Source organism: Alligator sinensis, unplaced genomic scaffold (assembly GCF_000455745.1).
Source record: "Alligator sinensis unplaced genomic scaffold, ASM45574v1 scaffold428_1, whole genome shotgun sequence".
Lineage (NCBI taxonomy): Eukaryota > Metazoa > Chordata > Crocodylia > Alligatoridae > Alligator > Alligator sinensis.
In genome coordinates, this window is record NW_005841919.1 from 1,309,924 (window position 1) to 1,324,829 (window position 14,906).

At 45.7% G+C, this 14,906-nt stretch overlaps 1 protein-coding gene across 3 annotated transcripts in view; it reads right to left on the reverse strand.

Moving 5' to 3' along the window:
* Positions 1-14,906, reverse strand: part of RECK (reversion inducing cysteine rich protein with kazal motifs) — a 110,775-nt gene that overhangs the window by 6,086 nt on the left and 89,783 nt on the right. For 2 of the 3 annotated variants that reach the window (XM_025198297.1, XM_025198299.1), the window contains exons 17-20: positions 10,843-11,035; positions 6,110-6,320; positions 5,075-5,148; positions 731-886 (exon numbers count right to left, since the gene is read on the reverse strand). In XM_025198297.1, coding sequence (XP_025054082.1) covers positions 731-886; positions 5,075-5,148; positions 6,110-6,320; positions 10,843-11,035 — 634 coding nt within the window. The remainder of the gene's footprint in view (positions 1-730; positions 887-5,074; positions 5,149-6,109; positions 6,321-10,842; positions 11,036-14,906) is intronic. The other variant, XM_025198300.1, reaches the window with a different exon arrangement.

Consider the following 14,906-nt stretch of genomic DNA (forward strand, 5'->3'; position numbering starts at 1 on the left):
AAAAAAAAAAAAAAAAAAAAAGCCCGGGCACTGGGGCCGGGTGGGGCAGCCATTGATGGGGCTGAGGGCTTGTGGCAGAGCCTTCCATGCAGCTCAGGGCAGTGGGGGGGGGCAGCGGGGATTGCCCCCTGCCTGGCAGGAGCCAGTGAGTGCAGGGCTTTTTTTTTTTTTTTTTTTTTTAAATGGCCAGCATGCTGGGGCTGGGTAGGGCAGCTATTGACAGGGCTGGGAGAGTGGGCAGGGGTCAGGGGGCACTCAGGAGGGCTGGGGGAGCAGGCAGGGCTCCCCTCGTAGTCCCCGTCCCCCCTCTACTTACTGGCATGGAGTCCGGGTCCAGCTCCTTGTGGTGGCAAGCAGGGACTGCCTAAATCTCTCCAAAGCTCTCTGAATCTTTTCAAATTGATTCAGAGAGCTTCAAATTGATTCAGACCTTTTTATTGGTCTCCTGATTTGATTCAGAGATTCGGCCACCGAATCAGGCCAAATCTCCTCCAAATTGAATCAACATCCAAAGCTTCACAGAGCCCTACAAACCACCAAAGTAGTCCCAGCACATTCATTATGTAGTGCACAACAATACTACCCAGCTGCTTTGTTCTAACACATTTCGTTATACTAGTTTTAAAAGGTTAAATTAACAAAGAAATGTTATGTTTCAACTCTATACTATGAACATCTATTATTCTATAACACATGCTGCTATAAATAGAAATTTAATAATATATTCTACCTGCAATGGTTTGGGGTTTTGGTCAACTGGGATGATAAGTATCACAATTTCAGATTCTATACTTAAGTATCCAAACACATCACATTGTGGCACTGAAACATGTAGACGGATTTTTTGAAGTATTTCAAGTACAGTTATTGGTTTTTTATTTGTAACCTGGAAGAAAAATGAGAATTTTACTGTTCATGTGATATTACATTAAATTACATTTCTCCTCTAAAGAGGTGGTATCATGCTAGGAAACAGTTGTCTACTGTGCAGTAAATTTACTACCTGCATATGAGTAGTAAACCCCGTACATGTACAGGTAGTAAATGCCTGCACAGTAAATCCAAATAGTATTAATTGCACGTGTAGATGTGCCCAGAGACTCTGAGGAACTTCAAAGAAAAGACATAAATCTTGGCTCCTTTCTGCTTTTGGAGTAGTTGACATACAGACCACAATTGATAGGCGAGGTCTATAGTATGTTTCAATCCTGGAGATCAGGGTAAAATCACAATACATTAGGATTTAGAGGAAATGCAGATAGGACTGAGCGCTGGCTATAAGACTTTTCTGTGTCATTGGAGGCTTTCACAAAATACCTCAGAAGAAAATAATTTCAGGTAGGCATTCCTAGCCTTCAGAAAAAAGCACAGTGTTCACAGAAATGCAGCTGATAGCACAGTGCAACTGTACCCTGTATGTGAACACTCATCATAAGAAACTGCATACTTGGCAATAATTAGCAGTTTCTAATTAATTGTATTTCTGGAAATAATGCAGAAGCAAGGATTTGGGGGGCGGGGAATGCATTTTATTGGAACTGTGCACATTGTGCCCAAAACTTTGTCTAACATCTCTCTCAACTATACAGAAGTCCCAATTAGGGTTACCATACATCCGGGTTTTCCTGGACATGTCCTCTTTTTTGGTCTCCTGTCCTCGCGACTGGGCGGATTTTTAAAATGCAAGTGTATGTCCAGGTTTTTGTTGGGCCTCCACTTTTCCCAAGCACTAGCAGCTTGGCGGCTTGGCCCTGGGAGTAGCGGGCAAGGTGATTGGCTGCCAGGGGTCACGTGCTCTGCACCCGGGCCCCAGCAAACTGCATAAACTGTAATTTATGTGAAGGAGCTGTGTCGGCAGCAGCACTGGGGGGGCAGGGGGCTGCGGGTTGGGAGTGAGGGCTGCAGGTCAGGAGTGAGAGGTACTGGTTAGGCTGGGGGGCAGGGACTTAGGAGTGAGGGCCAGAGGCAGGGCACAGGCATATCACAAACCCCTCCAACAATCATATACCCCTTCTCCCCCCTACTCCAGTTGTCTTCTTTTTTGTTCCTGGAAATATGGCAACCCTACAATAAAAGCTATTACTCCCTGAAAAGAAACCAACCAACCAAACAAAAAAAAACAACAACCCCTTGCTTCGCACACATTTCCTGGACTATCACAGCTGCAAACACTCCAGTCCTATTTTTTAGGAGCTAAAATCATAGGGTTGGCAAACACAAAAATGTTATGACCAGATATCATCATAAAAAAAGACGCCACACCAAAAAACCCAATGAGGTTTGTCACAAAGGTACTACAAGACAAAGTTACTTTGGGGGTTTACCATGTATCATGCACGGATACTCCCCCAAGCAATGTTTATTATTGAGGTGTTTGGTCTCTATAGCTAGTGCAAAGCTGTGTTCAGTTTTATTGTTCTTGTGTTTGTACAAGTTATATATTTGATCTAGTGTAATATTGATGTATCTTTTTATTTAAGCTAAGGCTGTGTTAGTAAGGTGGCGATTAACTTGAACAGCCCACAACTGTTCACACTTAGAAGAGTCACTGATTGAGAATGAGCATTTGAATTGGTTAGTGTATTGGTCCTCCACACAGATGTGCCAAGAGACAAGGGGAAGCCTGGTCAGACAATGATATGCTTACATTTGAAAAGAAGCCTGATATCTAGCCGGTCAAACTATCATACAGGAACAACAGCATATCAGAGTAACGAATCTACGTAGCTAAAAAACCATACAAGACTGTAGTCTGGTAAAGGTGCACCTTGGGGGCTAGGACAGGGGCGGACAATTATTTCGGCTGGAGGGCCGCTTATTGAGTTTTGGCAAGTTGTCGAAGGCTGCATGGGTAGCCACGCCCCTTGACAGGTGCCCTGCCCCCTGGTTGCCATCTTGGGACCAGACCTCCTGCCCCTAACCCCTGACCTTTGCCATCAGAAGTCCCTCCCCTCGCCCCCGGAAGTACTCCTTTCAGCAAGGGGTTTTGCCATTTTGGAACCAGAAAAATACCAGATTATATTCTAAAAAGAGTATCTACAACATTCATTAATTTAATTTCAAAAAATATTTTTGTCCAGATTTACATGTTTATGCAGTGTACACAGAGGTGACTGCACAATAGCTTAAAATGAAGTCTTACTCTTGTATATTGTGGGGGCCTAGGGGTATGTTCGGTGGGTATAGGTTTGTGGGGGGCTGTGTGTGTGTGTGTGTGTGTCTGGGGGGTGGATAGGTGTGAGGGTGTGGGGTGAGGAAGCATATGGATGTATGTGTGGATATGCAGGGTGTGGGTGTGTATGGGGTTTGTGGGTGCTGTGTGTGGTGGAGGGTGGCAGGGGGGTGGGTGCATGTGTATGGTTGGGTGTGCATGTGGGACTCACCCTACAAACACACACACACACCCCCCTCCTCCCGGTCCTGGGGTACCAGTGCAGTCCCATGCTCCCAGTCCGGCGAGATGCAGCCAGGAGCCACATGGTGCCAGAGAAGTGAAGGGGCAGGAAATCAGGGAAATGGCTGGGGGTGGGGTGGGGTGGGACTGGTCTGCTCAGTCCTTCTGTGGGCTCCCCCTGGGTCATACTGTCCCTTGACAGGCAGACAGGAGCAAATATTAATTTTCTAAATTTTTAGGGGCCCTATGGGCTGGATAGAATGGCCTGGCGGGATGGATCTGGCCTGTGGGCCATACTGTACCTGCCCCTGGGCTAGGAGGTTACTGGCACAGAGTGACCCGACACCCCCCACCCAGCTTCCCTCTCCTTAGAAGTGAAAGGATGAAATATGTCAATAGCTGAACTGGCAAAAGTACTTAAGCCTGGCTAGAGAGCATGGCTTTGTCTTCAGTCTTACCAGGTACAAGGGAGGGGCTGGATCCCAGGAAAGGAGTCTGGGAAAACAAAGCTGACAGGGGAATGCAGGATGCTCTGATGGGCAGGGTCAGGGCTGAGGCTGCATTTAGGCCCTTGAAATTGGCTAAGGATTGCATCTTTGGATTTAACATGCAGGGTAAAAACAGGTCAGTGTTCTGGTATTTTATTTTGTATGTTTACTCTTAAATTTCTGTCTGTATTTCAACATTTGGTAACTGGTTTCTTACACTTGTTTTATTGTTATAACATATTTTGTTTTTTCTCTCCTTACTGGCTGCCTTTAGAAGTAGTGACTTCTGGGCAAGTGATATTCTAGGCTGACCCCCTCCCCAGAGAGGGGAACCTACAATTTCTTCCTTCATAATCCAAAAGTGGGGGCCACTTAAGGCCAGCAGAGATCCCTCACTATATTTGCAGAATCTAGAGAAAGGTCTGAGATGCTGGGATAGGCAACTCTCCTGGGGCAACTTTTCTGTTCTTTGGGGCAAGTAGCAACACAGTAGGGAGAAATTTGGGGGCTCCAGCAGATAGGCATGTGACAAACTCTATATGTTGAAGCATCACATTGTGGGTTGGTGAAGCAAATGTCGCTCTTCTACGAAATACACTGGGGAGGCAGAACCCAAGTGTCATATCCAGTTCTAGACATTCACTACTGGAAGTGTCCCCACACACTGCAGGCAGTGGCATATCTTGGTGTGAGGGAAAAGGGGACTAGACCTGGGCACCAACTTAAGAGAGTATACGGAGTATGTGTCCCAGCAGCAAGAGCAACCCCATGGCACTGCCCTTGCAGCAGCAGCCAGGTTCACAGACATTATGTTGCTGATGTAAGAGCAACAGCAGGGGCAGTTAAGACCAGGTTGTGGCAACATCGGCAGTGGCAGAAGACTGTTTTGAATCTCCAGTATAAGACTCCTGCCCCCTCCAACCCTCCACTCAGAACTCTTGCCTCTCCAATGCTCAATAGCACCTATCTTCCCCTCCATGTCCTCCATCTCTCCTGCAGGGTTTGTCCAGGGCATGAACAAGACAAGATCCAGGTGTGTGGGGCCCGATCTGCGTAGCATAAGGCAGGATCCGGGTGTGCAGGGCATAATCCAGGGAACACATTATGTTATGAATGGCAGACTATTTTAAATGCATGCGACCCTTCTAAATATTTGCACCATTCTAAAAGGAAAACAACTACATTTCTTTACCTGGGCAAAAGTATCCAGCCTGTCTTTATCATATAAGACTCTGAGCATTCCAGCACACAGGGGGCAGCAGGCTCCTGCAAGACATGCACAAAATGCAAGCTTTACTTCCTGGATTTAATATGATCATTTAAAGTGGAAGGTAAAAATTCCAGTATATGGAAAATATAGTAACAAAAGTCCTAAAACAAAGACAAGGTTCCACTTATGAGAATAGACCTGCCCATTCAGCAGTTGAATTAAATGGTTTCTGAGCAAAGGTTAGGTTTGCCATATTTGAAACTCAAAAATGAACCATTCTAATGTAGAATTATGGTATAATTTTTAGCCACTTAAATATGATATCAAATTCCTGTGAAGCTAAAAAGTTTTGCAATTACAAGCTAAATTTGAAGGAAGGATATACCCCTAGATCTATCACTAGCTGAATTCTAGCGGATGGGGAGTCAGATCAGGGGGGGGAGGGGGAGAGAGAGAGAGAGAGAGAGAGAGAGAGAGAGAGAGAGAGAGAGAGAGAGAGAGAGAGAGAGAGAGAGACCAGCTTGTTTAGACTGTTGTGGACTCAGATAAAGAAGTGCTTTATTACAAATGGCACATGTGTAATCAAAAGGTTGTTTGTTACGTAACCAGAGACAGCAAACTTTTTTTAAAGTGTTAATGACATGTTGGGATTTAAGATCTTGTTATAGAGGTAAGACTGCTCATGAGGCAGAATTTTAAGATTTCATATGAAGATATTCCCATGTTTTTCTAAATTTACCACATCTTCAATCCCTGCACTAAATGCCACTCCTCCAGTTCTTTCAACTAGCTTTCCTCATCCTGTCTCTGCAGCCCCAATTCAGCCTTCAAAATAGGGCATATTCTGGACCTCTAAAGATGTGAATTTCATTTTCCACCTTAATCTCAGAAACACACAAAAGAATAGAACATATTTAAAAGAAGTCACTTTCAGTCCAAGGATGAACTTGTTTGTATGGATAGCCTTCAGATACTCTCAAACTCTACATAAACCTTAACAACAATCAATACAGTTACCTGGTGCAATAACTGGTTTGCATCCAGTAGATGAAAGGGAAGGACACTTAACAGAAGCACATTCTGTATGAAAGCCATAGTCTAAGAGAACTCCGACAGCCTGACACTGTCCATAGTAGTCTATAGCCACACGGTCAGAATAGGCTGCACATACACTTCCATAGGTTTCACCATTATGTCCGCACACTGGCTCTGTTGATTTGCAGAAGGGCTAAAGAAAGGAAAGAAAATGAAAAAAATAAGAAGCTGCAGCTGCTTCTCAGTTTGGCTCCAATGTGGAACCTGAAAAGAGGCACATGAGACAGTTCCATCTGCCCCATGCACCCATTTCCAGGACATACTGTGCAGGGTCAGACTAAGAAGGGCTGTGGCAAAAGCACAGCTGCTTCCCTATCTGGTTCCGCGGGAAGTACATGCTTCAGTTCCACTTGACCACGGTGGCAGTGAAGTGAACAGAATAAAATTATAAAGTTCAGTTACTAACATAATGACAGAATTATAATGGTTATCATATGAATACACTATTTGAATTACTTTTTTTTAATGGGGTGGCACTAAATTTTGAAAAGTTTTGGAGGGTGACTTGAATCCAAAAAGGTTTGAGAACCACTGCTCTGAAGCAAACACTCCTGCCACTATCAGAGACAGGACACGGGTCTGGATGGACCACTGGTCTGACCCAGTGTGGTACTTTTCATGTAATGCTGAGACACAAAGTTTCACAACAGTCTACTTTTCATCTTTTCTTCTGAAGGTTTTTTCTATGGTTTGTTGTTTCTACTGACATTGTTCAAAACCAATGGATAGGTTACTAGTCAATAAAACTAGTTGATTCATGGATCAGCCATTTGGAGCAACATTTTGTATAGCAAAAAAGGGGTAAGAAACATAATTTTCAAAAGAGTAACAACTCCAGAAACTGAAGTTAATGATCATACATATCAGTGAGCATTTTATACAGCTAAGGTAGACAGAATGGATAGAATGATGTGAATAATGTCTTCTGGGCATTTTCTGTGGCAGCTGAAGCCTCCTAATACCATTTTCACTGCTGCCCTTGGACAGCTTTGGTGTCTGGAACCACAAATTAGTAAGATACCAAACACATTTTATATCTCTGGCTTCTCAAACTAGGTGGTCACACACAAAGTGTGAGTGGTCTTTTCCTGCATTTGAATGTGAAAAAGAATAGTGTGGACTGCTCTTACTTGATCAAACTCCTTGGGTCTCAGCATATGGTGAAAAGTATCCCAAAGGGATCAGGTTAAGAATTAACTCTATGGTGTCAATCAGTCAAGTTTCTGTGATCAGGCCAAGTAACTAGCTGGGTGAATAGGAGGGTGAATGAGCTTTCAGGGTAGCCATGACCCTCCTTTTGAGAGAGGGAGGTATGGGCTTGGTAGAACATTAAGGGAGTGGGGAGGGGACCCCCCTGAGTGAGAGGCATGGAGGTGGGACAGCTATGGCCTCTCTGTGAAAGAGGCAGGTATGGGGCTGGAAGGGACGACCCCCTCGGGGAGAAGGAAGGGCAGTGGGAGGAAACATGGGAATAAAATGTTTATCTTCTATGTAGGTAGTGAATGTGGGATGGCAAGTGAGATTCAATTAGACAGAGAGGACACTCAGTGAGAAGCAGGGGAGCAAGAGTGGGTGGGGTAGTTTATTTTGAATTTTGGGGTATTTGGGGGGGGTTGTTTTGTTATATTTTCTTATTTTAATATTTTATTCTGTTTTTATAATTACTTTAACTTTTATTGTAAGCTGCCCTGAGCCTTTTTTGGGAAGGGCAGAAAATAGATAGATCAAACAAACAAACAAACAAACAATGTGGTTTTGACTACTGATCTCAAGCTGATCAACAGGAGGCTGAGGTTGATCTACAGGAGGCTGAGGTTGTTCACCTTTGAACCCACACATAAGGGAGCTGTTTGTACTACATTAAGTAATGCTGTACTGTCATTTGCTTTACTGGCTGTCATTAAGAAGGAATGAATGTCACAGGCAGTAGTTTTACTTCATGGTGCATTGGGTATGGAGAGTGGCAAAACTACTCAGTTCCTTAGGAAGCCGAGAATTGAACTGCAGGTGAAGATGCATGTCCAATGTCAGAAGTACATGTTATAGTAAGTGTGTCTGACATCCACTAGCACCATGCTAAGGGAAGAGTAAGCCTGAGAAAACTTAACCCCAAGGTGGTGGACTGTGGGATCTGCAAGTAGGAGATATGCAGGGCTAGGTATTATGTTATTTTAGAGTATGAACACACGTAGGACTACCCTGTGCTCTTCAGAAGTGATTCCAATATTTCCAATATTAGCAAAAGGGGCCTTTTGCTATTTTCTGTTCAGAATAAAAATGAAGAGAATGTGGAGCTTCTCACCAGGTGAGGAATTCACAACTCTTAGAGCAGGGGTGGGCAAAATGCAGCCCGGGGGCTGGATGCGGCCCACCAGGCCCATTCTATTCAGCCCGTGGGGCCCCTAAAAATTTTAGAAAATTAATATTTATCTGCCCCTGGCTGCCTGTCATGTGGCTCTCAATGGCTTGCCAAAACTCAGTAAGCGGCCCTCCGCCCGAAATAATTGCCCACCCCTTTCTTAGAGCCAGGAAGTTCTACTGCTCAGCTATGGACTCTAAGATAGCATCACTATCTTGTAATAGGTCTTGTTGGTGGGAAGCTAGTATCTTTTTGAACTGCTAGAGCAGTTTGAAGTAATTTGTTTGTGGTGTGCCTTGCTGCTAGGAGGAAAAGGTGGAATAAAATTAATTGCAGACCTTTTACAGCAGTTGCTGAGTGTCTGAAACTCTGCTGCTGATGTTTTATGATTGTTAATGCTGGTGCTACTGCTGCCAAGATGCAGCAAAATGCAAAAAAACAGAGAACAATCAAGTTATTTAATTGGGAAACATATTTCTGACCTACAATATTCAAGACATACTGAGTGAAGTCTTAAAATTTTATATGAATTCCAATGTCCAGGCTTCTGTCCTGCATTATGTAGATAACTGTATCTGTCAGACTTATGTCAGTTGAAAATTGTTCTGCCACATTCATTAATGATAATTTTTCCATCTTTGTTTGGAAGTTATGTCAGAGCAAAGGAATAAGTAATCAAACCTCAATCTCTGTTTGATATATGATACTTTCTTAAACTACTGAAATTACATTTAACTATCGAAGGTACTGTAATTAATTGCTGCAGTCTTACTTTATGTAACTTTTAGTAAACGAAAAAGTACTGCAAGATCTGATGCTATAGAACAGGGGTGGGCAATTATTTCAGGCAGAGGGCCGCTTACCGAGTTTTCACAAGCTACTGAGGGCTGCATGGGTAGCTCCACCCCTTGACAGGTGCCTCACCCCCTGGTCATCATCTTGTGACCAGATCTGCCCCCTAGCCCCTGACCTTTTTCACCAGAAGTCCCTCCCCTTCCCCCCAGAAGTACTCCTTTCAAGAAGGGGTTTTGCCATCTCAGAACCAGAAAAATACTAAATTATATTCTAAAAAGTGAACATCTACAACATTCATTAATTTTATTTTAAAAATATTTTTGTCTTGATTTACATGAGCTTGTGTAATATACATAGAGGTGACTGTATAATAGCTTAAAATGAAGTCTTACTCTTGTATATTGTGGGGGGGTTGGTATAGGTTTGTGGGGGGCTGTGGGTGTGTAGGTACATGGAGTGAGGCAGCATGTGGGTGTGTGTGGATATGTGGGGTGTGGGTGGGTATGGGGTTTGTGTATGGCAGTGCAAGGGGGGTATGGGTGCATGTATATGGTGGGAAGCGCATGTGGGACTTGCCCTATGAACACCGACCCACACACACCCACTGCCCCCAAGCCTGCGCACGCACACACACACACACTGCCCCCGAGCCCACACACACACACACACCCTCCCCTTTGCACCAGTGCGGTTCCATGCTTCGCGGTCCAGTGATGCAGCCGGGAGACAGGTGCTGGAGCAGGGCAGGGGCAGAAAGCAGGGAACTGGCTGGGGGTGGGGCGGGGCTGTGTTGCTCCAGCCTGCTGTGGGCTCCCTCTGGATCCTACTCCCCCTGACTCCTGTCAGCTTTGACAGGGAGAGCTGGGAGTGAATAAATATTAATTTAGTAAATTTTTAGGGGCCCTGCGGGCCGGATAGAATGGCCTGGCGGGCCATATGTGGCCCACAGGCCATGTTTTGCCCACCTCTGATTTATGCAGAGTTTGTTATTCAGCTCTGCATGGACAACTCTGCACAGTGCACGTAGGGCTGTGCTCCATCCTGGCAGCTGTGTGGCAAAATATAATTGCATAGGCATTTACGTGTAAGGCCAGGTAAGTCCCAGAATATTAGTTTCAGAAAAAAAACACAGAAGAGGAATGGGACAGAGGAGAAAGAGGACAAGAATGCACATTCTCTACATTTGCTCTTTTAGCCTAGGCCTGGTGGTTACAGCACTCTGCTGAGAAGCAGGAGGTGCAAGTTCAAATCCCCTCTGGGCTAGGAGGGTTTAGAACTCAGGTCTCCCAGCCTGTAGATGCTGAAACCTGATGGTATGCAGCAGTGTACGTATCATTTAGTACATAAAAGTAAAATAGGATTTAGACCCAGGTCTCAGAAAACTTCAATTTTCAAGTGGCATCTTGGCAAACTAGGAAAAAAATTGCGGTCAAATACAGCTGAAAATAAAACATTAGAAAATGGTGAACATTTGATAAATAGTGCAGTAATTATTTCATACCTGGCATGGACCCTTGTATGATATATTCTTTCCTTTTTGGTACAATGTACACAGATTATTATATTCCACATTGTCTGTGTCACAAACAGGATCTCGTAGTTGGTCACAGTTGAATTGCCTTGGCACACATTCATACTGGCTACATCCAAACTTCTCAAAACTAGTCAAACAAACCTGCTTCTTTGGTATGCATCTGCACAAATCAACAAGATTTTCACATTACACATACCTGTTAACTTAAAACACTATCAGAAATATAATCTGTTGGCAATCTTTTTTATGCTTTAGAGCTAGATACGGAGCTACAAATGTTTTAGGTGGCCTAGTTTGAGATTTCATTGCAAACTTGGAATCAGTACAGGAATGCATAAAGTTGTCACATTGTGTGATCCTGAGTTGAGCTTCAGACAAAAATTTTCTTCTCTCCAAACATTCTGAGGGGGTTTTTGGACAAAACCTTGCTAAAAAATGAAATTACTTACCCGCAACTGAATCTATTGCCCCTATATATGTTGTCATTTGTGGGTGTTTCATGCTCAGGGCTTTGACCACAGACTGGTTTTTTGCTTTAGCAGTATCTGCAGTGGGCTCTAGCCCCACTTTGCTCATACCCTTGCACTGAGGGGATAAAGCAGAGGTGGGCAATTTTTTCAGCTGGAGGGCCACTTAATGAGTTTTGGCGAGTTGTTAAGGACTGCAAGGGTATCCCTACCACCTGACAGGTGCCCCACCCCCTAGCTGCCATCTTGGAACCAGAAATCCCATTCCCCAACCCCTGACCATTGCCACCGGAAGTCCCTCCCTTGCCCCCTGAAGTACTGGGGAAAGGGTTTGCCATCTTCGAACCGGAAAACCCCCCAAATAATATACTAAAAATCAAACACTGACAATAGCATATTTTAATTTTATTTTAAATATGTATTTTTGTTCTGATTTGCATGTGTTTTGTTGTGTATATAAAGGTAATTGCAAAATAGCTCAAAATGAAGTCTTACTCTTGTATATGGTGGGGGCTTGTAGGTGTGTGTATGGATGTGTAGTGTGGGAGAGGGTCGGGGTGTGTGGATGTGGATGAATGGGTATGGAGGGCTTGTGGGGGGATGCATGCGTGTGTGGTGGGGTGTGCGAGTGTACCAGTGCACAGGGCTCCCCCCAGAGGTACGTGGTTGTGTGTACGAATGAAGGTGTGGGTGGACGTGGCGTTTGTGGGGGTGTGATTGCATGTAAGGGAGGGTGTGGTTGTGGAGTTTGCGGGCATGATGGGGCATGCATGGGAGCTCCCCTCATACGCCCCCGAGCCATTCAGCCCCTGCCCCCACCCTGCAACAGCCCAGAGCCTCTGTGCCCTACAGCACCTCCCTACCACTACCAACAGCATGCAGCCCCAGCGTGCCCCACATCTGCTCCAAACTCACCCCCTTCGGAGTGGATCAGCTAGAACCTGGACACAGCCTGGACCTGGCCCACTATGCACTGCCTGCCCATGGCGCATCCTGTCACCCCCCGGGCATGCAGAGGGGCTGGGGCAGCTCTGTAATGGAACTGCCTTTCTAGGCAGCCTAGGTGGCGGCAGGTCCCTTCCGCCGGCGCCGCCCCCAGCTCCATGGTACTGGCAGGAACCCACATTGCACAGCCCCAACCCTATGCACCCTGCACCTGCTCTGGGCTTGTCCACCTAGGCTCAGCAGTGGCAGCATGGGACAGAAGCTGCTGCTCAGCGCTGGGTAAAAGTGACCTCTCCCCCACCCTGTGCTTCCTTGTACAGCCACCTGGAGCCTGTGCCAGATTGCCCTGTGTCTCTGCTGCCATCACCGCTGCCTCTGGGACGCCCAGTGGGGCAGTGGTAACAGTGCAGAGAAGGTGCAGGGCAGCCCAGCATGGCGTGGGCTCCAGACAGCTACACCAAGAAGTGCCGGAGTGGTGAGGGGGAGGGGCCACTTTTACCCCACACTGAGCAGCAGCTTCTGTCTCGCGTTGCTGCTGCTGAGTCTGGGTGGGCGAGCCTGGAGCAGGCATGGGGCATGCAGGGTTAGGGCTGTATAGCATGGGTCCCTGCCAATACTGTGGGGTTGGGGCCAGCAGCAGTGGTAGCCAGAAGAAGGCAGTCCAGCTATGGAGCCGCCCCAACCCTGCTGTGTGCCCTGGGGGCAGCAGAACATACCACAGCTGGATGGTGCTTGGGCCAAGCGGAACCGAGGGACCCGCCGCAATCTGGATAAAGACCTGCTGTGGCCTGGATCCAGCCTGCAGGCCGTATTTTGCCCACCCTTGGGATAAAGGGAGAGGCACACTTCCTCCTCCTAAGTTTCCTCTCAACAACAGGGTCTTCTATTATTTATCATTCCTAGGAAGAACGGAAGGATAGCAGAATTCAAACTGCATGTGAACAACGTATCTCAGAGAACTCCAGTTACTGATACGGAACTTTTGCTTTCTCCTTTGACTAACTGTCCACACACAGACATTCTCACTGGTGGGTGATGCCAAAACAGACCCAACATACCTGAAGTGGGCACCACACTCCCTAAGGCAAACAGCAACTGAATGATCATCTACCAAGTATGGCACCTGCCATAGAAGCTTCCACAATGGTGTAACACTTTGTAAAGGTATGAACAGAGCTCTAGGTAGCAGTCCTGCAGATACCAGATATGGCAATACCATCCAGACATGCTATGGGAATAGCATGGCCTCAGATATAATGTGCCCTTATTGCCAATAAAGGGTCCACCTTAGCAATCTCATAACAATTTCATACAAGCTGAGATCCATTTGGATAATCTCTTGTCTGATATCACTGTGCTTGGGATCTCTCAGGTATGAATACAAACAGGCGAGGGGAATATATATATTTTTAAATGGCTTTGTTCTGGTAATGGGCCAGTGTCCCCTTCACATCCAAGAAATGCCGTGAAGGTCCATTAAGAACTAGGCCTGAGGACTCAGAATTATTCGTTCTGCACAGAAGGCAACACAGGTGAGATCTGTCCTGACTACCTGGATCTCACCCACTCAACTTGCCAATGTGATTGCTAGCAAGAACACCATTTTTAAGGAAAGGTGCAGGAAAGAGTTCATTAACATGGATTCAAGTGGCACTCTTATCAGGACCTGTGAGGACCAGATTAAGTCACAAGGAGTGTTGGGTGAGAGAATGCATGCCATCCCTTGATTGGTGGGTTGGAGGCTGAGACTGCTGCCAAATGCACCCTACCCGAGTTAAGGGACAAATCATTATAACCTAGGATCTCTGGAATGGGAGACTTAACAAGGTCAATATTCCATTTCCTGCACAAGGATGAAAAAAAATTGTCCATTTTGCCAGGTAAGTACCACTGGTAGAGCATTTTTTGCTTTGAATAAGAATCTGACCCGAGTTGAACACACTCACTTTACAAGAGCCATCCAGCACCCAGCCAGTGAGATCTCCTTCTCATATCTTGTCCCCATGTTCAAATTTGAGTCCAAAAATGGGCACAAGCTATTGCTTGATCTGTATCCTTAGTGAAGTCCTTGGTAGCGCATGGTTCCCCCATCCATGGGCAGGCCAGTAGGTGTTCCATAGTCTGAAAGTTTCCTCCACAGTTGCACATGGTGATTGCAATGTTAAGAGTATCCCCACAGTTGCATGTTAACTTTAGTCTTGCCAACCCTTTTCCAGAGGCAGTGCAAGCTTCTCCATGTTGGCCAATCAATCTCTGTGCCTACAGAAAGATATTTGGCAGTTTTCTTATTTTTCCTAACTCCTTCCTAGGTCACCTCTAGTTGTGACTGCCACATCTTTGTTCATCTGGCTGTTGGTGTTTCATCCAGTAGTTGTGTTGTAGAAAGGAAACATTCCCACGATTTCAGACTACTAGGAGCCACAACGTGGCAATGCAGTAGGTGCCTCTTATTTTTGATCTGTGAAGCTCATTCTATTTTGCTTGCTACTGCTGTCCTGATGCCTGGTGGGATAAGCCCGATAGGTAGACAGAACATGGAAAGCGTGGAGACCCACATCAGGAGGCTCCTTACGTATGTCATTACAAACATACCCAAGAGAACCTGAGCCAAGCAGCACC